This window comes from Poecilia reticulata, chromosome 16 (genome assembly GCF_904066995.2).
Source record: "Poecilia reticulata chromosome 16, P_reticulata-male-v2, whole genome shotgun sequence".
Classification (NCBI taxonomy): domain Eukaryota; kingdom Metazoa; phylum Chordata; class Actinopteri; order Cyprinodontiformes; family Poeciliidae; genus Poecilia; species Poecilia reticulata.
The window spans coordinates 29,734,184-29,760,390 of NC_088845.1; the positions used below are offsets into that span (position 1 = coordinate 29,734,184).

The 26,207-nt window shown below is 41.1% G+C and overlaps 1 protein-coding gene across 9 annotated transcripts in view; it reads left to right on the forward strand.

Annotated features, from left to right (window-relative positions):
- Positions 1 to 26,207, forward strand: part of oxr1a (oxidation resistance 1a) — a 176,323-nt gene that overhangs the window by 127,023 nt on the left and 23,093 nt on the right. For all 9 annotated transcript variants that reach the window (XR_535755.3, XM_008431798.3, XM_008431803.3 and 6 more), the window contains 3 exons: positions 158 to 240; positions 14,448 to 14,555; positions 16,537 to 16,650. Coding sequence is in view for 8 of the 9 variants with exons in the window: in XM_008431798.3 (XP_008430020.1) it covers positions 158 to 240; positions 14,448 to 14,555; positions 16,537 to 16,650 (305 nt within the window). In the remaining variant the exon portion in view is untranslated. The remainder of the gene's footprint in view (positions 1 to 157; positions 241 to 14,447; positions 14,556 to 16,536; positions 16,651 to 26,207) is intronic.

Genomic DNA, 26,207 nt, shown 5'->3' on the forward strand with positions numbered 1-26,207 from the left:
TCCGGCGCTCGCTCGCAGCTTGTATCGCTGGCTGGCTCGCCTGCTCGCCGTTGACGAATGAGCTGTCTACCCACGGGGCTGGGAAACGGCAGCTTGTGACAAGCTGGGGGAGAGAGGAACATGAATGTAATGCGCACCTTGCCTCGTTTGCTTTCAGATACCGGCCAGAAGAAGACTCCAGAAAAGAAGGATGGGAGGCGCATGTCGTTCCAGAGACCCAAAGGGACCATCGAATATTCTGTGAGTAACGTGCAGAAAACTCGGAGCGCTGCGTGTTAATGTACCTTCAGTCTTCCTTGTGCCTTTTCTGTGAAGCAGCAGTAATAGCAGCTGCTGCTGGTTTCTGCAGCTTTGAGCGACTCCAGCAGTATCAAACATGCAGCAAGAAACATGCAGGAACTGTCTGATAAGTATTTTATAGATTTTCGTTGCCTAACACGTGTGCCTCATTCCTGAACTGTTTACATAAAGAGGTGTGTGTGTGTGTAAACAAGGCTTAGAACGTGCATCCTGTTCGGCAAGGCGACGTTCATCTCCATTTTGCATGTTGATGTTTGGGAAGGAGACAGGGATGGTGTTGATGGGTATGGGGGGGGGAATTGTGACAGTTCTGTTGGGTCTTCCAGCTGGACCCGGAGCAGGACGCGCAGGCAGGAAGCGCTGGCAGGACGCAGATTTGTTTTTCCACTCGCTCCCCTGGGCGGCCCAGCGGCAAACATTCCACCACAGAGATTGCTCGGTCTCGCGAATGACCTTCCAACTGCGTTGTCATTTCTATTGATTTAGCTGTTGTGTGGCAAAAAGGGGAGGGAGGGGGTAGAGAGAGGGAGAGAAAAGGAGAGAGAGGACTCCTGTTCCCAGGCATGAACTGAAAACAGAGCTCTCTCTCTCTGCTTCCACCTTCCCTGCTTATGTTCTTCAAATGACCCTCAAACCCAACTGCAGTCAGACGCCGTTTTCCCACCTCTTTTCTCCGTGGCAACCGCCGAGTGGCAGCGGCGCGTCTCCACGGAACGAAAAGACGAGAGGAAGGAAGGAAGAGGAAGGGAGTGAAAGAAGGGAGGGAGCGTTGGGGTTGTGTTGTCATTCCGGTTTCCGTTAAATCCCTAAAATCGGCCCAGCAGCACCTCCACCTTCTACCACCCTGCCAAGTCTGTCAGTCATTCTCCAGTCCTGTTGATTGACACCCTCCTTGTTTACCTTGCCAGGGTTCCAACAGCCTCCACCATTCCAGCACATTTCCTTCACTCAACTCTGAGTCACATCTCCGACACACACAGGGGAGCAGAGTCTGCCGGACGGACAGAAACGCTGATGGCTAGCAAACATAAGGGAGAGGCCAGAATTCATATGGCATACTAATCCCGTTCTGGTCAGCCATCGCTCTCCGTCTCCCCCTGTGTTGCCCTCCTCTAGATTACTGGTATTGTGATGGATGGATGGAGCTCCGCCAATGATTTCTTTCCTGCGACTCGACACGCTGCTGCATCGGCACGCGGTGTGAAGGTGCTCAGGGTATGACAGAGTCCCATTGATCGAGGAGTAGCTTTATCTAAAACTCATCTCCCCCACAGGAGGGGGTCATAGGGGGATGGGGGCGACTGCCGCCGCTGCCGCCAACGTTTCCTGATTTTGCTCGACAGCAGATAAGTTTATAAATAACGCCTGGCGTTCACAGGAAAAAGGAGAATTTCCTCTCGTGGCTGCCTTATTGATGCCATCTCCCTCAATTTCTCCTCTCTCTCTCCATCACTGCTTTACCTCACACGCCGGCTTTTCTTTCCCTTTTTCTTTTTTTTTCTTTTTTTGTATTGAGAAATAACCTGTGCAGCTGCAGCCTATCTGCCTAGACACTGATAATGCCAGTCCATTCAGCTCTGTCCGAGCTATTGGCTGACCTGCATCCAATTAAAGAGTGTTTAAAGTGTCGGGGAACAACCTGGATTTGTTCCCTGACAAAGTTCTGTCACACCATGGATTCTTTAGGCTCCCGTTGGCGATTTGGATCTCCCACAGTGCCCCAAATTGACTCGTACTGTATGAGAACAAGTTGGGACTTGGTATATGTGTTCAAAGCCAGAATTCTTTTAAGTTTAATATACAATGAAAGTTCTACATTGTTTTAACAAAGTTGGTCTTTCTTAGACAGTTGACTTACAGGAAGACCAGACCTCAACCCTGGTCTGTATGGACTTAGCCTAGCTATTGTCTTAAGCTTTCTACCCAATTCCACTCGATTCTCATCTCTCTTCAGTGCTTCATCTGGGATTTCTCCCATTGAACTCAATTTCTCATGATGAATTTAATCAGGGCTAATCAACAAACAGACGGAGGAGTTGTGAACAATGATGCACACAGTTTCAAGTAAGCTTCATAGTTTTTCCCGATCAAGCTGGCACATTACAAACATTACAGCCAAATGTTAGCAATTGGGTAAAATGAGATCTAGCTGATTAAAACTGTAACAGTGTCCGCTTTAATCGACCTCTTGTTCATTTGCTTAGAATGTCCAGTTTGTTTGAGGTATGGATGCGTAATCAAAGTCTGGTACGGACCAAAAAAGCAAACATGGATCTACAAACCTAGATCTCGATTTGGTTGCAGAAACTCTGGCGTGATTCGAATGTATATGTAAATGGTAAGTAGAAAAGAGACTACTCCAAAGCAGGAATTAGACTGTAGCACAAGGCATTCAGGTTAAATGCAACCAAAACGAGTCTAGTGCTAGCAGGAGACTCGTGGTCTTTTACCAAACAAAAAAGAGAAATACTACAACCACTAAAATCCGATGCCACCCCATTCTTGTTTGTATTTTGTGAAGATAGAAGTTACGTTCAGTGTCTTCTTTAGAGGTTTTTGTGTCGCTTCCTTCAATGGTTCTTGGTCCAGCACCCCCACAGGCGAGGGAGGGTAGCAGGCTTCTCAAAGCGTTTGATTAATTGACTCAATGCAGAATGAAAACAAACGTCACCAGCTGAAAATGTAACAAATCTTGCAACTAGGGTTACCAATGGAATCGACTGAAAACACCCAATGTTATCACTCTGACGCAAATGCCCTCACTTCATTTATGAATCGACCAAAATTGCAAAATCTTCAGGTTTTTTTTTATTTATGTTGACTTTTTAAAATCATTTCTACCCTTTAATGATACAGTCTTCTTCCAATAATAACTTCTACATTAAAGAGTATTGTGGTTTACAGAATCTCGTAGCATGTAGATGTAATGGTACATGCTACCAGTAGTATTTTTAAGTTACGAAACATTCGGCCACCTGTCCGGATCACTCAATCTGAAAGTATTGCTGCGTTTCCAAGTGCCTGCTTCTTGCCACACGAGTGTTTGAAGTTGAATAGTTTCCTATTCAGTGAGTTTTATTTCTGTGTGAATATTCAGTATTTTTTCCATCAATCTGAAAACCCTAGGAACTCTAAACAAACAGATCTTTGGAATTGGCTTAAATCCAAAGATTACATAATTTTATCAAGAAAGTTTAGACTACTCAATCTATTCCACAGTGCCTTGAGGTGAGCTTTCATTTTTGTTCAGGTCAGGCTAAAAAGTCAAAGTGGCTGTATGAACCTCAAATTGTATATTTTCTGAACTGTTTTAAGTTCAGTTGAAACTTTGTTGCACATGGCTTTCTTCTCTAAAATAACAGCTTTTGTACAAACGCTGTTATTCAAAACAACTATACTTAGGGCATAGCATACTTGAGTCTTGTGTGCTCAGATTTATTGGTCACAATCCATGTGACAAAAACAAACTACTTTAAAAGCCTAATAGATCACAACCTGGACATTCGATTTTAACACCCTCTAAAGCTCTTAAGTCAAATCTGGGAGACTATTAGCAAAATAACCAGAAGTATTGGGTAAACCTCAAAGATGTCATCACTGTTGCAATTATTTCAGCATGCGGAATGGCATAAACCTCCTTTCTCTATAACTCAAGAGTACCGGATACCAAAGTTTTAGTTGGTTGCAGAAAGAAGAGAACGACTGTGTTATTTCCCAGAAACGGACACACTCTTCAAATACTTGTTAGCACGCTGAGTTTTCAGCCCCATTAGCAGCGCGTCCACAGGGATCACAGGGTCAGTCGGTCACTTGTTCATTTGAGAAGTCAGTCGGTCATTTCTTCGCATGGTCCAGGCTGTTGGATTAATGTAACAATTGCAAAGGAAATTGTCCAGAGAATGAGTTCAGATGAGCAGTGATCCTTTTCATACGACTCTGCACCAAGCAGAATAAAGTTGCCAGTATTACCTCAATAAATTTCACAGATTTTCCAGGTTCCCGTGGGTTATGTCCTGTTTACTTAGGTGGTTTCTCATTTCCATAGTGGCTGACATTTATGCTTTTGTATAAAATGTATCAACTACTAGGCGGTCTTGAATCATAGTCAAGACAAACACTTAGGGTAAACCTGCATGTTAATGTTGATGCCTGCCTTGTTACTGTTGGCAAAATGATGCTAAAAACACAAGTATTTTTGTCTAATTTCTAGAGCAAATGTCTTAATACACTTTTTCACTTATAACAAGGGAAACATGGAAAAAAAAATCTTGTTGTAAGTGAAGAAATCTGCCAATGGATTTATCAGTATTCATTAATGTTTAAAATAAATATACATATTTGCACTACAGGGTTTCCCCAAAAAACTTGCTAAGCCCGGTGGTGGGGGCGTTGAGGCGGTCCACCGGCGGTCTATTGTGTTTTTGTATTAAAAGATGTTAAGTTGACAGAAAATATTAAAGTATTACTGTGTTATTATATGTTACAGGAAAACATCTCCAGTGAAATGCTATTTAAACCTGCAACTAGTCTAAAAACAACAAATTTGCACTTCTGTTTAATCCAAATTAAGTCAGCAGCACCCCCAAGAGTTTCAGGGGCCCCATAAACGCCAATATTTTAAAACAGACCACAGATACATAAATGTAACACTTGTCTATTGAGATTATCAATGCTGTTAAATTTTATTCAATTGTTTAGGCATACATAATTTAAAAGATTTTAAATTGTTTAACATTTAAATGCAAGATTTTAAGGAGCTGGCAAGTTTACTTTGTAAAACTTCAAAGAACAATATTCATAGTTAGATTGTTTTGTTACCATAGCAACAATCTGATGCTGTGAGTTTAATCTTTGAATTTACAAATACAAATTAGTAAACTGCGATTATAATTTATTGCTTTTTAGGCTGGTCAATTAAACTACTCCCATATTTCACTAACTCTAACACAGGAGCTGTTAGAGGTGCTGATGATTTTAGCAGCTCAAGGTGCCCTTAAGTTAAAGTCTGCACAAGGCCTCATGCAGCTTTGGACCGGCCCTGCACAATTAGTAAATCCGCTGCACTGCGTAGAGATGTGCAACAAAAGGGAGATTTGGCTTTAGTAGTTGTTCCATTTCGTGTCTGTCGAGTTTTTAATCGTCACAGAAACTATTCTGGTTGGTCGAGTTTATGGGACTCGACCGTGCCTGACGGTCACGAGTTCTCAGATCTCTGTGCGGCCGCGCCCATTAACTCTAAGTAGACAACACATTTGATATGGGTTGATGCATCGTGTTACCGGAAAAATAATAAAAAAATAATATAAAATCAGCGTGATGCGTGACTCCGAGGAGAGCGCGAAAGCTCCTCACCGGGCTGAACCTGCATGATGAGGTTAGCGCCGCTTATCCACAAACCGGCCAACCGGGACCACAGACATAAACTTTACAGGGAAGGCAGACACAGATCCACATGCTGGGCAGCGTGCGTTGAGATGTAAACCCCGCATATAATTGTTCGTTCACAAAGGTAAATCATTCTCACCACTCCACAACACGCACCTCTGAATTCCCTACAAGTTATTCCTGCAGTTCACATGGAGCTGCGCAACCAGAGCTAACGAGGCGGGCTTTAAACTCTTGCCTAGAGTTCTCCAAAGGATCATAATTCCTTACAGTAGGTTGATGTAAATATCCATACAGGTCAGCCTGTGTCTAGTTTGAGTGAAAGGAGGCGCGCGCGGTCCGCGCTGAGGTAAAGCGCAGAAGCGCCAGCTGTGTGATTAGTTCGCGCGCTGTCGGCTTTAAATGCCTAAACTGTAAACCTATCTACTATAAACCTATCCTTAAGGATAAATCTGCTCTGCTAGTGAAATGCTAAGAGCAACAGAGACGCTTGCAGCCTGGCTTTTTTTTGTTTTTTTTTTCTTTCTCGAAACATAAACAAGCAACGCTTAGCCTGGCGGCGAGGCTAGTAAAGCATGGCGGGCCGCCAGGCTTATAATACACTGGGGGAAACCCTGCACTAGAAACTGGTTAAAAATACTTGGTGAGATTTTGTTTTTACTGTGAAGATAAGTAAAATATGGCTAAAGATGGATTTTAAATGAGTTAAATCGGAATATGAGTAGTCAAACTACAAATCTCCCAACTTTGTCTGTACTAGTTGAACTAAAGCAAAAACTGAGCTTGAGTATTAACGGTAGATTTCTGTTTAACTTTGATAGAAAACTAATATTGTGGGTTTTTTATATGAAAAAAACTCAACCTGTAAACTAAAGAACATGTCAATAGATGATGGAGAGATAAACAGTGGTAATACTGTAGCTGGAGCGTTCACTATAAATTCACTATAAATACTTTTTTTTTTTTTTTTTGACAAAAATTAGTCCAACACTGAGTTGGCTTTATGATGTCTGTGTCAAACATGAGCTCTTTTGTGGTTTTGGGCTTTAGTGCCATGAGGTTCATGGGTTTCTGACTGGAAAACATGGGTGATTACAGCCTTGAGCAGCAAAGAAGCAGGTTAGAGCCCGACACAAAGGAGAATCCTTGAGGACTAGGAAGTGAGACAGCAACATTTCTCCTTGAAGTGGAAGGAATAATGTTACTTGCTCCCATGTCACTTGTAGCAGCTCTAAATTTAGGCCTGCAAATGATCAGCAAGGGTGTAGTTGCACACAATGCACATACCATTTGGTAGTAATGACAAAGTCACCATGGCAACTGTCAAGCTAAAGCCGGGCCTTATCCGTCGGTATAAGATGGAGAATGATGGCTTGAGATGGGATGATGAGGTGGATTCACCCTGAAGTTAAGTTTTATTTCAAGTTTTTTTCTTGTATTTCATTTCCAACTCTTTGCAATGTCGATGTGTTCAGATTTATTTTGAGTCTAAAACATTAATTCAATGACCTCAGTCTAAAAAGGGGTCACATGTAAAAATATGCAGCCAGCAGTTTAACTGGTCACAGTTAAATGTATAGATCTGTAATTGCATCACATTTCCCATGTTGACCACACTCAAAGTGCTTTCCTCATGTCCCGCACTCAATGTTATGACAAAATGGAAGCGGACTGTTTAACGGAGTTATTAGTCTGGTCATTCGTCCAAACTGCCCTTGTCGAATCATTTGTCCGCCTTCATTGGATGTGGTGGCCATTATCTGGACATCAGTCACCTTCAAGCTAGCTGCCAACCTCGCCCTTCTTTACACATGGAGGGCGTCACCTCAACGGAACAAGAACACATTTCTCGTTGCACCCTGAGATAAATAATGAGCCATATTGATCCAGAGGATAGGACGATAAGGTCCACCGAACATTAGTAACCGTAACCATGCTTTGCCTCCTTCCCTCGTCCTTCTGTCAATGTGTCAATGACAGGTCTTTATCAGTAGCTCATGTTTGTATGTCTGCTGTCCCCGCCACTTAATATGGTTAGAGATGGATGCTCTTTCAGTACAACCAATGGTTGCAACTCTAAAGTTTTAGAGCAACCAGATATACACCTCTCAGCTGTTATGACACCTCTGTGATGGAGGAAGCTAGGCATTACTGAATGGTTCATCTGTACGAAGAGATTAATTAAGCCTAAAAAGCAATTGTAAACAAACTATTTGAAGTCATTTGTGTGCCAGCATCAGCCAGACATCTTGCTTAATCACTATTTATTTTATTAAACCCCAGATATTTTACACAAGGCATGATAGAACAGAAGCCAGGTGTACAAAGCAACCATTAGACATTAAGTTAAGGCCTTGTTTGGCAGAATTTAGCCAAATATGAATAGTTAATCCTTTAGATATATATAAAAAAGAGTCTGCTCTCTTTATAAAGGAAAAAGCAGTGAAATATCAGTGCAATTGTGCAAACCAACATTAAGCCAACACCTAAATGATTCAGTCCTAGTACCTGCCATCTATTCTACACAATTGGACCAACTCTCAATTTCAGCTTTTTTAGTAGGATTTTATTGACATTTGCTCACCCCTTAGCCAAAGCCATATTTTGCAGTGCTGAACTGGCTGTTAAGTCTCACAGACATGGAAATAGCTGCAGGAGTATGTAATTAGTTCCACATGCGGCAATCTTCTATATCTGGATTATGCAGTAGGGTTTAAAAGACAAAAATCAATTCTTCCAAATAAAATATCCAGACTTGACTGAAATCACACACACAACTTTGTGGAATTCTTGATTAAAACTAATCATGAAGATTTGGGAACATTTCCAAAAAATTACTTTGCCACAAAACAATATTCACATGAGTAAAATAACAGAATACTGATGTGCGACAAAGGTGGTGGCAGCACCTCTCTCTGACATTAGTGATTTGATCAATTTAGAGATAATTTGTGAAGCAGAGTGGGCAAAAGTTAATTATGCCTCATTTCTATTGCGCGGTACAGCTGGGGTCTGTGCAGTTTGACACTCTACTTTGTCTGTTTCTATTGCAACAGCAGCCCATGCTACCAACCCGTACCACAGCATTCCTGGGCCCCCTTCATTCCTAGGTTGTAGGACAATAGTATGGTACAGTTAGGGCGGAGCAACTGACATCACAGAATACAGTCCACTGATTGGGGTGTAAAAAAACATCACTGCTTGTGATGAGCACAAGACATACTAGCGCGTCAAGTTTGTCTGCACAGCATTTGGGTTTAACCCCACCTGCCCATTGAGAGTCCAAGTGTTCATGGAACCCTCTTTTCAATACAGAGGTCCATAAAATTGTGTACTGAACCTCACCATCCTCACAGATGCTGATGTAATGAGACTGAATACCGAAACTGAAAAAAAAAGTTAGTAGTTTTAGTGAAAGACGAACACTATTTACTGTTTTGGGGGGGGTTCCCCCAGATGTACCCCTCTTACTGGTCATAAATGTCACCTTAATGGTTCCCTTCACAAAAACCTGGCATTTTTACAGCAGTGTGTAGATTTTTTTTTTTCTGTCCTCCTTTATGTAAGACAGCAGCAAATGGCACCTAGAAAAAATCTATGCTCAGCTGACACACCAGGATGAAAGGCTTAAGCACAAAAGGAACCTGATTAATTCTTTATCCTCCTCACTTAAATAAACCAACTCATCTTCTCAAATGAGATTTCCCTTTTAAAATGCTGACCACATATCCTTGTCGTCTCTCAAACATGTTCGGGCCTGGAAATACTCGCGGAATGAGACATTTTTTGTTCCATCAGGACCCACTGAAGAAATAATTTGAAGGTCTCGGAAGTGCTCAAGTTATAATCCTGCGTTTTATGGTCCTGTTGTAAAAATACAAGGCAAGGAAATGTTTGTGTCACAGAGACATCTCTGATCTCCCTGACACCTCCCGTCCTCTTTTCGACAGGATATTTATCAATCCGCCTTGCCGCTTTTGTCTGAACGAACCGTAGGGCTCGCTTTGCAGTGCCGATAAACTGACAAGTCTTGTAGTGCATCGCTACTGTCAGAAAGGTGTCTAAGATGAGCAAGTTGTTAATGGTGAGGTGGAGTTACAGCTGGGAGACCGGGCTGTCACCACATCTTCTTCCTGTGGTGCAGCTTTAGTGGTTTCCTCTTCTGCAGCAAGTTGAAAGACATGGAGGTGTTTCCTACTTCTGTCTTGAACATTCGTTTGCTTGACTCCATTGGCAAAGCCAAAGATAAAGGATTGCATGTTGGTGCAGTTGGGAGTACTGCTGTTACTCCCAACCGTTACTGTTGCACCAAGAAGGTCATGGGTTCAAAACCCGGCCTGTGGTCTTCCTGCAGAAAGTTTGCATCTTTTATCGTGTTTTATAGTTTTTCATGGGTATTCCAGATTTCTTACACAGTCCCAAGCCATGCTTGCTGGATTAATTGGTCTCTCAAAGTTTGTCCTATGTGTTGTGCTGTAATGAAGTGAGTGTGTACTATAAAGACTAGTACCTTGACAGGGCCAGTATTTTTGACAAAACCAGTTCCTTGCCAAGACCAGTACCTTGCCACTTGCCTCCTTGCGACCAAGTACAAAGCCATTGACCTCATCCATATGGTGTTTTCTGAGTTGCAGAGACTTTGCCTGTTTTCACTACCCTGGTTGCAGCCTCTATTTATTCTAATGTCTACTTTGTTTGAATCATTTCATTACATCTTCCCTGATGAGCAAGCAGCATAAATCCAAAGGTAACCGATTTCCTCTGAAATATGAGAGATGCTCTCTAATTTGATTTGTTTCCAAGAAAACGATGAAATTAACATTTAATCAAGCCAGATAATCTAATCAGCTTAAAATACCTTCGTTATTGCTCGTCTCTGCGTTTGGCGCTCCAAGTCTGTCTGACACTCAAAATCAGACATCTGGATATGCAGGAAGCAGCATGTGAAAGATATGATTGATGTTTTTAAAAGGTAAAGGTACAGGACAGATGTGCATCACTTGCACTTTATTTACACTGCACTTATTGGGCTTGCAGTTTACCATCCAATCTCTGCTGCACAACCTCTTCTGCATTGTTCATTGTTGGGGTGGACTCACTGCTGACTCAGGGAGACTGAATCCCAGCAGCGTGACCGAGCTCAGCTCTTATTAGTTTGTTCTCTCCAGAGGTCGGCCCCCATCTAAAGTCAGCGAAGCCCACAATAAAGCCTGCGTGAGAACGCCGCGAACTCGCCTGGTTGTCTCCCGTTTGTTGTTTTTGTCCCTCCCACGCTGCTTCAAAGCTCTCTAACCTGAGATTGCATTAGCGCTGATCAGTGACGACGCTTTTAACAGTCAACGTTGTATCTGCTGAGATTCAGCTGTTATGGCGCACAGCTGTTGTTTCAAGCCCAAGTCTGTTTTTATGTTATAAAGAGAGTCTTGAGACTCTCCTCCTCCCACTCTTTTAATTGCTCAGCGTTGGAGGATGTTGCCATCAGTAATTGACCAGAGTCGCACAAAATTTTGCTTCAGAAAGCTAATGAGCTGCACTCTGGAGCCAAAACCGGTGACCCAGAGAGGATTCCTGTCACTGTACTTTTGTGGTGATTCGTCTTTTATGGAGCTTTCCAGCTGGATTTCTGCCATCATTAGCTACTTTCCTTGTATGACTTGCCCGTCAGTTACACTGAGAGTTTTCCCAGAGATGATTTATCAGTGGAGGTGTCACTCCCCTGGATGCTTGGAGATGTCTCTCCTCATCCGTAGCCTCTTCTTAGGTGGGCGGCCGACTGGATGAATGGGACTGGAATGTCTTAAGAGATTGATGTGCTCCTGAATCCAGTTATGACTTTGAATTGTTTTACCTTTTGTGTTTAATTTCTTCTTCTTCAAAAAAAATCTTATTTATTGTATTTAAGAAGCTTGGATGTTATTTCAGTGTAATTTATTTAATGTTGGTTGCTTCATGCCTGGCTTACTCTTCATGTCATATTATCTTTGGATGTTTTCAGAGCTTTTGGACATTAGTCAGATTCAGTCGGCTGGACTCTGTACTATCCACCTTGCTGTCTGACTAATGAAATCCAGCACCTTTGGGGAAGGTAGGTAGAAGAAGTGTCTAAGCTGCAGATCCACCAATCCAATAATATCTGCCTCGGTTAATTTGTAAAAAAGAAATAAAAAATTAAAAAAAATTTAAATTAAAAAAAGTTAACTCTTTTCAAAAATACTTTATTGATCCCAAAGGGAAATTAAACAAATTCAGCATTGTTTTTCTGGCTCTGATTGATATCGGCCAATACTGAACTTCAGATATCGGCATCAGTATCGGAAGTGAAAAAAGTGGCTTGATACATCCCTAATCTAAACACTGCACTTATGAGTGTTTTTCCCTCTTCTTCCTCCATAATTCCACAGAAGTGGTTTAAAAGGTGACATATGATTATGCCTCACAAGCTGCACCTCTGTTTTTAGCTTGACTTCCCATCTGCTGTTGTCTTGAGACTCTGTGCAACATCTTCCTGGAAACTATTTCCCATATTGAAAACTAGGAGAGGCTGTCATTGTTCTGTGTTTTTCATGGGGATGTTTGCACAAACAAAACCAGCAGAGGCCGTCCCATGACTGCTGCACCAAAGCACACAGTGTCTACATAATCTATGCTAAAAAATGCACAGCTCAGAGTTCGTCCTGCCAGGCTGGTTATAAGGGCCTCTGTCCCCTGAGTGCACTTTCCTCCCTTACACCACATTTTCTGCACACGCCGGCACTTTCTGACACCATCAGCCTTATTTGGAGACCAGAAACTCCCAGGGGGCGCGTTGGACGCGTAACTATTTCAGACACATGAAGCACATCTATGTTGTCTGCATCCTAACTGGTGGAGACAAGCAAACGCACCTGTGTCACTCTGCGGGGTGCTGCAGCTTGAGCACAGGGTGTAACCCACAACAACCTGCATGATCTGCTAAATCTCAGCTAACAGGAAGTGTTGCCTCCTCCTCTACGGCTTGTTGGATGTGATTCAGGATGATGTGCTTAAAATGAAATAAATACCTCGAGCTGTGCAGAGTATTCAGACCATCAGCAGAAAAATAATACTGTGCAGGTTTCTGGAGTAATGAAGAAAAATAATGAGAGTAGTTGTAGGGTTTTTTGTTTTTTTGTCAAAAATGTGGACCACTCGACTTTTATCCACCTGGACATTAGTCTATAATAATGATATAATATAATAATTATATAATAATTATTAATAATTAGTAATAATAATTAGTCTATAATAATGAGAGTAGTTGTAGGGTTTTTTGTTTTTTTGTCAAAAATGTGGACCACTCGACTTTTCTCAGATATATAGTCCAATCACAGAAACCCACATAGTTTTGACCTTCTGCATTAGCAACTTGTATATATACAAACGGTATTCTTTATTTTTCTAAAGTTCCTCTATATTTCCATATACACTGAATAAGTAAAATTGCACTATATTTTAGCTTGGCATTAGACAAAAGTGGTTAGAAGTAGAAAGATGTTGTTTTTTCTCTTTGTTAAATCAAAGTTGGATTCTATTCGTGCCAAACTTGTTACTTGTAAAAGTCACCAATAGAAAATGCTTTTCTGCCCACCCCTGTTCTATCAGCTCAAAGAGTTGCTGCTTTGCTGTCTCTCTTAAGGTTATTGAGTTGTTGTTGAAGGATTGGTTCATTTCTAGGTAGCACTCTGCATTGTTATATTGTCAAGTTTCACTCTAGCCAGTTAATATCTGGTTGGGTGTCTCTCCATTGGCAGTGTGCTCCTCACCATGTCTGTGTGAAGGAATGTAGGCATTTTCTTTAAGTATTGTATTTCTGTCTGTCTTATGTCAGTATATCTCCAGCATGTCCTTGTTGAACTACAAGATACTGTCTCTACTGTTCCGTGTTTTTATGACATCTATTAGTTAATAATATTACTTGTATTTTATATATATGTATATTCTCTTGTTTGGTCTTTCCTCCTGTTTCCCATGTAAGGCAGCCTTCCCTTTGCCGAGAAAAATTGCGATGCATTATCATCCCGAGGTCTTATCAGTCCATTAGTGCATCCACAGCAAACGCGTTAAAAACACGTCCGATGCTTCAAGTTCGACGTGTGTGCTCTTTGAATGCAGATGCTTGACATTTTGCTCTACATCTAGCGTTTTGCACGTCTGGTTTACATTCAAAATCTATGTGGAGGCGCGTCTAAATCGCTCTAGCCGTTGCTTTCCGTTGAAAGCCTTTTGTCCGAAACACTTCATGCATCAAACACTCAAAATCAAATCGCTTCCAATCACGCCTCGACGTGCCTCCACATAGACTTTGAATGTGAACCTGATGCGCGAAACACGTTTGTTGTAAACGCAACACATGAATTTTCATGCTACCCTTTCAGGAACCTGTTTTAACTCTTAGCTACGGTCTTAAGCTTTGCGTATATTGTTTGTATTAAGAAAAAATACATTTTGCTTGTGGTTGACAAGATAACATAAGATAATGTTCGTTTATATTCCTGCAAGCAACAACAGAGTTTTTTCCTGGTCAACAGCCGACAGCTTTAATCGGAGTTCATACCAGGTTCTAACATGCAGAACACAAACCCTTTACAGCAATCGATTCAGAGCTCTGCTCTTCAGATATTTTCTCTGTCTGCTTCATGGTGTGTGTCCCATCTTCATGTTTGCCTGTGCAGCTTTTAGGGCAGTGCCTCAGAGCAGGAGCAGCACGGTGATGTTTCTGTCCTCTCTCTTGTCTTGCGGTCCAGGTGGAATCACGGGACACGTTGAACAGCATTGCGCTCAAGTTTGACACCACACCCAACGAGCTGGTTCAGCTCAACAAGCTGTTCTCCAGAGCAGTGGTGCCTGGCCAGGTGTGAACCGCCGTGCTCGCCTTCACTGTGCCTCTCCAGCCACCCCACGAACACCTCAGGCTCATTTCGCTGCTCCATTGTGCATTCTCAGTGGTTTGCCGTCATCTCAAAGTGACTCTATTGCTATGTTTGTGAACATATCTGAAAAATTGAGTTTTTCCACCTACTTTCTCAACGCAACTGGCTGACTCACTAACCACATCTCTGTCTGTCCTAATTGCCTGCTAATTACAGCACCATTTGTCCCATTAGGCTGCAGCACATTCTGTTAGACCCATTTTGCTTCTAAAAACATTTAAGAACACGTGTGATTCTTGGATTCAACCCCCTGATGCTGTTGTTCCCACATCACACAAGTTAATCATCTATTACCTGCTGAACGCTTTGCCAACCTCCCTGGCTTTAACATTTGTTCCTTTCGTCTTTTTTTATGGGAAAGTGACTAATATTTCTATTTGTTTTTGTCTCTGCATTTCCTGGCGCTAAAAGTGAGTCAGTCAAAGGGAACCCAAACCGCGGCTTGTCTAGCTGGCACCCCTCGCTCTGCCTCAGCTCTTAGCAGACAGAACATTTAGCACGTTGTAAACAGGGAGCAGTAAAGGCACTTACAGAGACTGAAAATATAACTCCAAAAATGGAGCCAGATTTTATTTCACCCATTTATGTAACCAGATTACGATTAATGTTTAATCTAAAAAAAAAAAAAAACACAGGACAGAGTAACAAATGATTGAAAGTTACAAGCATTTAGGCTAGCTTATTTTGTGGTTTCATCATACAACATTGGGCGTTTTAAGAATGGTTGTTTCAGTTTGAAATGTGGCTCTGTGTGAGCAGTTAGTTGCTAATCTGCAGCTAATTTGCAACTTTCACCCAAAACGTCTGAAAGTATAGAGCTTCATTGCTAACATGCTAACAGCTTGCAGAACATGGCCTAGAACAAAGTGTTTTTCTACCATTGTAAAATAAATATCAATCTACATAATTAGGTTTAAATTAGATTAAGATATTTATAAACATTTATACCAGCTTTCCATTTTATTTATTTATAAAATAAATTAAATGGTTAGCATGGTTACATGTTTCAGTGCTAACATGCCAACTGTTTGCCAAACAGTGGCCTAGAACAAAGAGCCTTTCTAACATCTTAAAAGAAACATCAAGCTACATAATTTGTTTTAAATTAATTTAAACTATTTATAAACCTTTAAACTACCTGTCTTTATAGGTTTGTGGTTATGTTTTGCATTCCTTATGTTGATAAAGGATCAACTTTTTTTGGTGTTCATAACCGAATGATGGAAATATGACAAAAGTTTTGCTAAATTTTCTTTACTGTGATAATTCAAGAGTAAAGTTTTTTTTTTAAATCACTTTTGCTGAATCTCACTTAGACTAGCCTCCAGCTCTGCTGTGGATTCAAAAGTTCTCTCTTTTTAAAACGAGGGCATGAGAGGAAGATTGTAGCTGCTCATTTGCTTTCCTTGGAGCCTTTAAAAAGTACCAAGCATCCTTTTAAATTCACCATTACTCTACTCTGTAGGTGGTTTATAGAGCTGCTGAATGTCCTGCTGGGTTATGGGAATTGAAATGGATTGTTTTTGAATTGTGTGACATTTTAGAAACTAAACGGCAACTAAATTTATTTGAAGAAAACCCATTGCCCCATCAATAATGTAAAACAAATGGTCAGCTACCACAGAATAAATGCCGGCACACGCTCTAAATGTTCTTACCATGAAATGCATGAGACATTATTTGCAGTTACTGCTAATTCTCTCACTCTGTCCTGCTGTTATGAATGTCACTTTCCCTCTGTGTTCACTCGGTCGATAACATGAGACTGACCGTGATTTCATGTTATTGGCCTTGTCAAACATACGTCTTTGCTGTGCGTGACAGAATCTCTGTCGTCACCTGTGTTAGTGTGAGTGGTATGGTGAGCATTCTGTGTAAATACAGACATGGGTTATGTTTGCAGGTTCTGTACGTTCCTGATCCCGAGTACGTCTCCAGTGTCGGAAGTTCTCCCTCCCTCAGTCCCATCAGCCCCCTGTCTCCCACCTCCTCTGAAGCTGATTTAGAGAAGGTGACGGTATGTTGATGCACGATCTCTCACACACACGCACACACACACACAAAAACACAGGGTTATACATGAAATCAATAACGGCAATAAATAATTTGATTCAAGTATCTTTTTTTTTTTCCAAGAGCAAAATAGGTTCGATAATTACAGAACTGTAAATGAATCACTGGACTCTTCAAGTGAATAGAACCTTAAACAGTGTTTGTGTTGATTTAATGAGTTCCTTATTGAATATCTGTCTATAGTATCTGATTTACACCTGTAGCGTCCATATGCTTTGAAGATTGGGGGAGCTAATGATCCTTCTCAGCTACAGAAGTTTCTTAATTTTGATCTGATTAATCTTATCAGACAAATGATTCAGTTGATTGTTTGCCACTTGCTGCAATCAGCATCAGCCGTTGATTATCTAAAAAGATGGAGCAGAAACTTAATGCAGACGCATCTGCCATCCTTAGCAGTCTGGCTGTTTCAGCACAGGGCTCTTAAATAACCGGAGGCTTTATCTGTTTTTAACTGGTTCATTCAATAGTAACACCAGCTCCGCATTCAGACACTGGAGAAGATCTGATTGGACAGTGACTTCCCAGTTTCTACAAAATTAGGAATCACTGAAGATGGAATTAGAGTTGGACCACATCAGAGATATTTGTAAAGCTTGGTTCAGTTGATAGATATGATAAATTTTCTGAATGATAATGATTAATAGAATTTTTTTTTTTTTACCTTTGGGGAAAATAAAATTTTATTCTCAAGAGAAAAACAAAAGACCAGATTTAAGGAGCTGTCTTTCTCTGATTTGCTGGAAATCTGTAATTTTGAAGATTATAGAACAAAAATATTTGTACAATTAAACCCAACTGAACAGATATCATGGCCATTTCTCCATTATAAAAAGTATTATAACTTCCCCTTAGAACCTATAAGAACACACAATTTCTGCAAGATCCACTACAATAACAGCATGTACAGCCTAATACTGTAGATTTATATATATATATATATATATATATATATATATATATATATATATATTAGAGGTGTGCTGATCGATCGGTCACCGATCATAATCGGCCAATTTTTGTAAAAAAGTGCATGATCGGTGATCGGCGATCATTGGCTCTTTTTGCCGATACCGATCACCTGCATCTCATTTCGCAGCCTGCCTGTGCAGCTGGTCTCCTCTTTCCTTCACACTGCGCAAACGCGCAGCAACAAATCCTAAGCGATGTGGAACTATAACGTACTGAGTGAATGGGGAAGTTTGCATGTTGCGGCGGAAAATTGAAGCACGTCAAAATGCATCAGCACAACGAAGCTAATACAATATGAAAACAATGCCATACTTGACGGAGTTTGGCTACATCGAGGCTCACTGCAGTAAAAAAGACATATGGAGGATCAGATAGCAGGTAAAGCAGCGCACAGCTACAAATACTCACCCGGATTAGCATGACGATCAGAAAGCTAAACAAATAACCCGCAAAATTATTTAAGTCTTTGAGCTGCAATGTAAGACGCTGGTTCTTCTCTCGCTGTTGAACCGCTGCTACGCTACAGGTAGTAATATTTCACAGACGGAGCGCTGCTTCTGCTCCACCTGGTAGTGACTCTCACACAGAACCTCAGTTTAAAGCTGCAGCAGCATCTTACCTAAAAAAATAAATTTTACATACATATTAAAACTTTCGCTGAAAAAAAAAATAATAATAATGTGATCGGTATCGGTGATCATCCCTCATGGTTGATTGGTATTGGCAGGAAAAAACCTGATCGGCACATCTCTAATATATAATATTTAGAATCCAGGTGACAGTGTTGATCTGAATCCTCAGACTAACTTTGTATACCCTTGTTGCTGAAATTGTGCTATATAAATAAAATTACCTTACCTCAGAATTTAATGCAACTTTGATTTTTTTATTAGGATTTTACTAACATTTTAAACCAAGAATCAGAATTTACTTTATTGATGCCCAATGGGAAATTGCTTATTTGTTGAGAGGCTACTCCATCCAAGAGTTAAAATATTAGCAAACATTAGCAATATAATATCACACTTATGGTTTTAACAAATTTTACAAGTAATTAAAATGTGACCTAAATATAAAATGAATAAAATACAATAATAAGTATGTACATGGAAATATGCTAAACAAGGACCTTACTACAAAGGTAGCATTTTTGTCTGCTTGTGGTATCTTATTAGATCATTAGGAAATCCAGCATTACTAACCTTATACATCTCTGCCTGTATTTTTTAGAGAATTTTGTTTTTTAACTCTGAAATTTCTAAAAGGCTTCCTACATTTCTGACCCTGTTCAAATTCAATTGAATTAAAAATTACTTTATTGGTCCCAGAGGTAAATTAAATGTTGCTGTAAAGTTGACAATGGCTGTTGCCAGGAAATATCTCCAGTAGCAGTTTGCATTACAGCAAGTTTCAAGAAGCCTCTCTCTAAAAACATTCTGTTTTTTAAGCAGATAACTGATAACAGAGCAACTCCAGACTCCATTCATCCTTAGTTATCTCCTGAAATGTAACAACAGAAAATCCACTTTTCTTTCTAGAAAGTTTTTGCTTCAGCAGACTTTGTTTCTGAAAAGCTCAGGTACTGAAAATGCCTTTGAGTCATCTTTGCTTGGTAACCACTTCTGTTTCAAAAATGTGGGTAGCACAACTTAATATGGTGCGTTCACTGATCATAAAAAAAACAAAAAAAAGATTCTGAGAAACTGAACACCAGTAATGAATGATCAAGCTAAAAATGGTTCATTTCCATTCTCTGTACAAATGCACCTGAACTCATCACCCATCAGCATGCATCAGAACTTTATTTTTTGCATCAGCCTTATTATTATTTTTTTTGGGAAGAATCAACTTCAAAATTGTTGCCAAGCATGAGGCAGACAAGAACGCCGTTTAGAGCGTTTTCCACAGGAACGTGAACGTGTGAAATAGGCTATTATTGAAACTTCCTGCTCGAATTCTCCACTTTAATTAGTAACCGAGTTGATTGGATTCTCCATTCGTTCTGTTTACCAAGACGACGACGTGCGACGTAAATATGGTTAGTCTCTAGAATTAAACAGAGGAGTTTTATCTCTGCTCTGCAAGATGGACCAGCTACACAACTCTCAATTTCTCCCATTTCCACGCACAGCGACATGCAGAAACGCTTCAGATTGATTCCCTGTGGGGTGTGCGTGTGTGTGCACAGCGAGTGCAGGTCTGATCCAGTCAGCCGTACATATCCTGTCCTCACAGCTCTTAAAAGCAGCAGCGTAAGCCCTCCGCTTCAGGTACCGTCTGCAGCATCTCAACGATCCAATCACCAAGCACCGCAGGACGCCCGCTAGTCCCTTAAGTAATATATGACTGTTTGTTGGTCTCCATGGAAACGGGGGATCTTGCTTTTGTGCATTTGTAAGAAAATGGACGCTGCAGGTCTCTTCTTTCTGTCCATTTAGGCCATTTTGAGGGGCCTGGGGGCTCTGACACGTTCGGCCTCAAAAAGAAAAAGAAAGACGCCCCCACATTTATTTACCACTTATCTATTTAGGTCGTTGCTTGTGAAAACAGGAGCATGTTCCACGGCTCTCGACGGGGGAGGGATTGGAGAGAGGAAGGGGGGGGCCGTGACTGCATGGAAATTAAGCCTTTAAAAGTGATGCGGCGTCTGATATTTAGAGCAACTAATGAACGGAGGCCAGACAAGCAGCCAGGCAGCAATTATTCCAGGCAGAGGAAGTGTGCTTGGAAGGCACATTACCTCACTCAGTGTGTCAGCACTGTGTTTGTGTTGGTGGAGGCAGTGGCGGTGTGTGTGTGTGTGTGTACATTTCTGAATGTTAATGTTAGCGGCAGCTTTCTTGCTTTCGGTCTGTGAATTCATAACAGAAAGATGCAGCATTTAGTTGGGGTTTTTATATATATATATATATATTTTTTTTTTTTTTCTTTAAAGATTTTTTTATAGGCCCTTTAGTACTCCCTCTGCTTCTTGTTTTCCCCAGAAACACAGACGTCTCTTTAATTACAAGCCTATTTTGGTGCGCAGCACACTTGTCTCAATGAGGACATTATCCAAATGAATGGCTCTGGAAGGTGTACAGTAATAGCAGCGCAGTCAGAACGGAGCTGGTAAAACCTTGATGAAGATGAGTACCCTGAAGAGAAACGCCTTTCAGATTAATCTCTGTAGGAATACCATAGAAGACTATTGCAAGCGTTTTAAAAAGATCATTGGCTATGAAAGAAACTTTGAAAATAATCTGAGCTACTTCTGTGAGGACTCTGTTGAAGTAGAGGTTTTCATACTTATTGAATTTTTTCACATTTTGTCACATTTCTACCACAGTCTTTGATGTACTCTGCAGGGATTTGACGTGATGAACCAAGATGGTCGTTGTTTTCAATATTTCTTACAAGTAAGTCTCAGTAGTGTGGCAGGCAGGTTTGTTCAGCTCCCCTGATTCAATAGTTTGTAAAACCATCTTTTGATGCAACCGCAGCTGCAAGTCTTTCGGGGTTTGTCTCTACAAGGTTTGCACATCTAAAAAGTTCAGTCACACTGGATGAAGAGCGTCTGTCAACGGCAAATTTCAAGTCCAAGTTTGATTTATGATTGGACGTTAACTTGGATATGCTAACACAGGATTTTGCTTATGGTTGTCGTCCTGGTAGATGGTGAATTTTCACCCCTGGTTCAAGACTTTTATAACATGTTTTTTTCCACAACTTCATAGGTATGCACTGATCCACTATTTCCACTTCCGATACCGATACAGATATCCGATGTTCAGTATAGGACGATACAGTTCCAATACTTCCACCACAACAACCATTTCTGCTCGAGTCTGACATAGAAACAAGCTGCTTAAGTTTAAACAAACCTAAATTTGTCATCCATACCTAACATATTCTCTCAGATAGAAAAGGCAAAGAACACATTAAGCTATATGTACAACAAAATACTTTCATCTTGTTGCAGAGAGTTCCCAGAGAACTGCATCTACCCTGTCCAACGTCAGTTTGTAGAATAGCGGGTCTGGGCAAGCGTTTTGTGGATTATGTACCGTATTTTACGCACTATAAGGCGCACCTAAAAACCTTAAATTTCCTCAAAAGCTGACAGTGCGCCTTATAATCTGGTGCGCCTTATAGTGCAGAAAATACGGTAGCTCTCAGGTACTCCTGTTGGTAAAAAAGGCAGCTTCTTTCTAAACAAAGAGTTTTTCCTGTCAACTTATATTGTTCTGTGTCTCTCTGAAGGAGTGTAAAGATGGTTCAGAAGGCCTTGAAGTGCCTCCCCGGCAAGACTTTGCCTGTTGACAGGGAATTGTGGCCTGTCTTGACTGCACGGACCATTGGTTGGTTGTCTGTCTGGTTCTATGTGTTTACGTGTTTGCATGCGTGAGTAGCTGGCTGACTCTGGGTTGGCCGCCCTCTTGCCGTCGGATTATTTGGCAGCCGACTCTCTCTGGCACCGTCCCTCTCTGTGGTCATCTGTGTGAGCGCCCGCGTCCTGTTGGTACTCTCTGGACCTTCCTCGTGCTCATGCTGACACGCGGGCCTGCACATGCGCCCGCTCGCCCTGGTGGTGCAGCTACTACTGAGATCTTTTCCGTCGCTTCCTCTTTTGGCACCGCATCTACCTCCCTCTGCGCCCCCTTCCTTCCTCTCTTCCAGGACATGGTTTAAAAATAATTGTGAATGAATCAAAACTAGTTTAGATCACCTGCACATCATTTTTTTTAAATGTTAGAATGTATATAATAATGTAGGAACATTATGCACAAAATGGCAGGTGGTTGAATAGGACAAGATCAGAGCTGCAGCCTGACGAACCTTAATGACATTCATTTTGTACTTCTTCTTCTCCTGCAGTACGCTCCCATTCCCACTGGAGGGAGTTGGGGGTTGGTTTTTGGGTGTTTTACTGTCAAGGTCAAAGCTGGGTGGCACCTGCAGGCTTTTAGTGCTATTTAGTGTAAATTGGCTTTGGCAGCATGATTATTACATAATTAAAATTAGGGATGCACCGATTGCAGTATTCTTTCCCATAAAAAAATCTTTAAAAAGCCTGACCTACTGATTACATTTTTTTATTATTCAAGCATTGCTTGTTTTTGTTTTGAGGAAAATAATTTAAAAATAAATTAATAAGAAAGCATTTGTTTGTTTTTTTAAATTTTTGTAAACGTCTCTGTTGATCTGAGCGTTTCTCTGGCGGAGCAGATTTATTCCTAAAATATAGATTCATAGTTGATGCATTTAAAGTCGGGAGCGCGGACCAATCATGCAGCTGGCGTCTCTGCACATTGCCTCGTGCGTTGTCGCTACTTGATCTCTGAAGTTTACCTGAGCACGACTCCGGCACGCCTCCTGTCACTAAAACTGGACACAGGCTGACCTGAGTTTGTCAGATTGCACGGCGATCTGACAAACTCGTTCAATAAACTCGAGCAACTTAAACAGTTTCTGTGGAGCTTATTAGAAACGCAACAGACACGAAATGGTAAAGCTACTAAAGCCACATTAGCAGCACTAAATTAAATCTCCTGTTTTTTGTGCATCTTTGCGCAATGCAGCGGATTGTGGTCTGTGTTAAAATACTAACTGTGAAGAGTTTTGTTAGATAATATTAATGAAAAACAGAATCATTGGAAATAATCTACATAATTCAAGCTTATTTGTACAGCACATTACAGCAACAGGACAGTTTAAAGTCATTGACATGATAAAAACATCATACAATTACCAATTGTGAAACATGTAATAAACATTACTGGAGTCACGGTTCTTCCATGACAGAGCTAAAAAAACAAACAAATTTAAATCTAAAGTGCATTACTGCCATGCAAAGCTATTGTAAAATTAAACCATTTCTTTCCAATAGAGAGGAATGTTTTACTGAGTTTTATCTTATCTCCCTCTTTGTGCTTTTCCTTTTCATCCCCCCCACCATGTTTACTGCTCTGGTTGTCTAGACGGGGCTTAGTGTGCAGAATGTAATAAAGCGGCAGGTGAGTTCGGTATTCCACCTCTCAGCACCACTCTGAGGCTTCCAGGAGGCATCCAATATTTTCTCAGCTGGTGCCTGAGGCCTGTGCAGGACAAACGCTGGTCAAATATTGAGTGATCAAAACAGAAAAGCAATATTTGCATCTTATGTGAAGTATTTTTGGCGCGATGGCACCTAAAGCTGTATTGATCTGTGAACTGCACTTTTCCTTTTGAGCTTGTTAGCAATCGTGGCAAGCCCACACTTTAAATCATTAAGTGGGACTCCGTCCCTGGGGTGTACTTGGACAGATTAAATCAGTCGCTTAAATCATATAGGGACAAGAGTTAATTTACATATATTCTCACATTGCGAGCCTGCTGTTGGAACTAACTGCTGTTTAGCAAGGGGCATGCACTCTGGTTAGGTATTTAGCACTGTGTGGGGAGACACTTAATTAGAAGTTATTTGTGACAATGACAGAGTTTTAATACCAGTAGAAATGATAGTAACTTTCACAGTTATCCAGCTTTCTACAAGGTTCTGCCTACCTGAGGTGTTGGATCCAGTAGAGCAACATGGACATCAATCTCCTAGAGAAACATCTCCGCCTCCTAATCAAATATCCCAAGGACTTTTCAAGCTAGATATACCCCTGGAACATGACCAGAAAAACTCCAAACTGAGGTGTCGTGAAGAAATCCTAATCGGACGGATGCCCAATCCATCTTGCATTTTGATGTGAAAAAATGGAAAACCCAAATCCAACACTCATAACCCAGACAACAAGCCACTTAGTCTTCCTTGTGAGGCAAATTCTCGATCTGATGGAGCAGTCCTACTTATCTGTGTTTGGAAAAGCATTTATCCTTTTTTTTTTTTTTTTTTACAGAACATTAATTTATGATGTCTTTTCCATTACAAATATCCATACTGCCAGAATATCAAAACTTCTTTGATATTCTGCTATGAAAAAGTTGAGCAATTTTTCAATTCTGTTGTTTCCTTAACATAAAAAAATGCTATTAAAATATGTGAAGCTTGTTTAAAGGAAAAGTCAAACAAAATTATAGTAGCAACAATGTAAACAGTTACATGAAATATATTTATGTTTCAGTCACACCGCTAGCACTCATCGTCAGATATCAGAGTAGACGTCGACGTCTTATTGAGGCATTGGAGCAGCTACGTATTAACTGGAATATGAACATTGGTGTATTTCGCTAACATTTTTTTAACTGAAAAATGTGAGTTTTTCTTTTTTTTTCAATTGACCCGTTTCTATCATGCAAATTCATTTCCATAATTCTAATTTGCGCAGTTATACTGTCAATGGAAACGTGGCCTGAGATGCTGTGAGCTAACTTCCTGGGTTGAGGTTGCAATGTAGCAATTGCTGACAGTTTGTCTCAATAATCGGAAAAAACATGACAGGATCAGAGGAATAGATGCTTCACACACATCATTCCTTGCCAGTAACACACATGGGACGGGTTGGACTACCAGGCTGAATTCAGCCAGCGGTAGTTTCTTCAATAGCTAAGGTATCCAAACCAGGCCCTTGCTCTACATCTTGGGATTCATGCGGACACCTCTCTTGCTTTGGTGACTAATCAGATAGTTGATCAGTTTGCAGGCAAAATGGGAAGTTGGTATCTCAGACACAAACATACTGTAACTCTGGTTGGATCAGAGTTTTGCTGGGTTTGACATAGACCCAATCCTTTAGTGAAGAGAAACAGACCAGCTCCATTGACGGTGATCAGTTTTGTTTTCTTCATCATTTCTTGAGACAAATTTCATGGTTGCTAATCGCTTATGGACGGCTCGCAGCTGATTGGTAGAAAGTGTGCCTTCGCCATCCACTCAAGTGGACACTGTGGGATGTTTGATGGGTGTTATTTTGTTGCCAACACATAACACCCATCTTTGAGAGGTGCCAGACTTAATGACAGGGGATGCCAGACTGTTTCTGTTGTGAGGGAGGACGTGTTTGGACCCCGGCGGTTGCTCTGTTAAATGCAGGTGCGCGGCCGCACGTGTGCTGGTGGCAAATCCTGTTCCGCTTTTCTTTGTTAAACTTGAGAAGTGCAAGGTTGGATTAGAATGAGTCACAGCTCAAAGTGAGGTGCAGCTGTGCAGCTCGTTGAGCTGTTTAAACTCTGCAGTCGGAGCTGTGATCTTAATGTCAGTAACAATAGGATAGACGACTGATCAAAGACGCTGTTTTTTTCATTGTTGATGCTCTTACTGCTTTAATCCTCGGCTGATTCTTCTAGATTTCTTCAGTCCGTCATTTTTTTTCGATTTTCTGAGAGGTTTTTCATGGGCCAGCCCTCTCAGGCTTCCCAGGCCGCCAGCGTCTAGGCTCAGTGTGTCGGTGTGGGTTAGTAGCTTCAGACGGTTTGTCGGCTGTGCTGGGAGACGCAGAGGGGGAGGCGTAGGGTTTGGTGTCAAGAGGACAGCAGACAGTTGTTATATGCTCAGACTCTCTTCTTTCAGCTCTTCACTGATGCTGTAGCTCTGTCCTGCCTCTCTTCTCTACGCCCTGACGT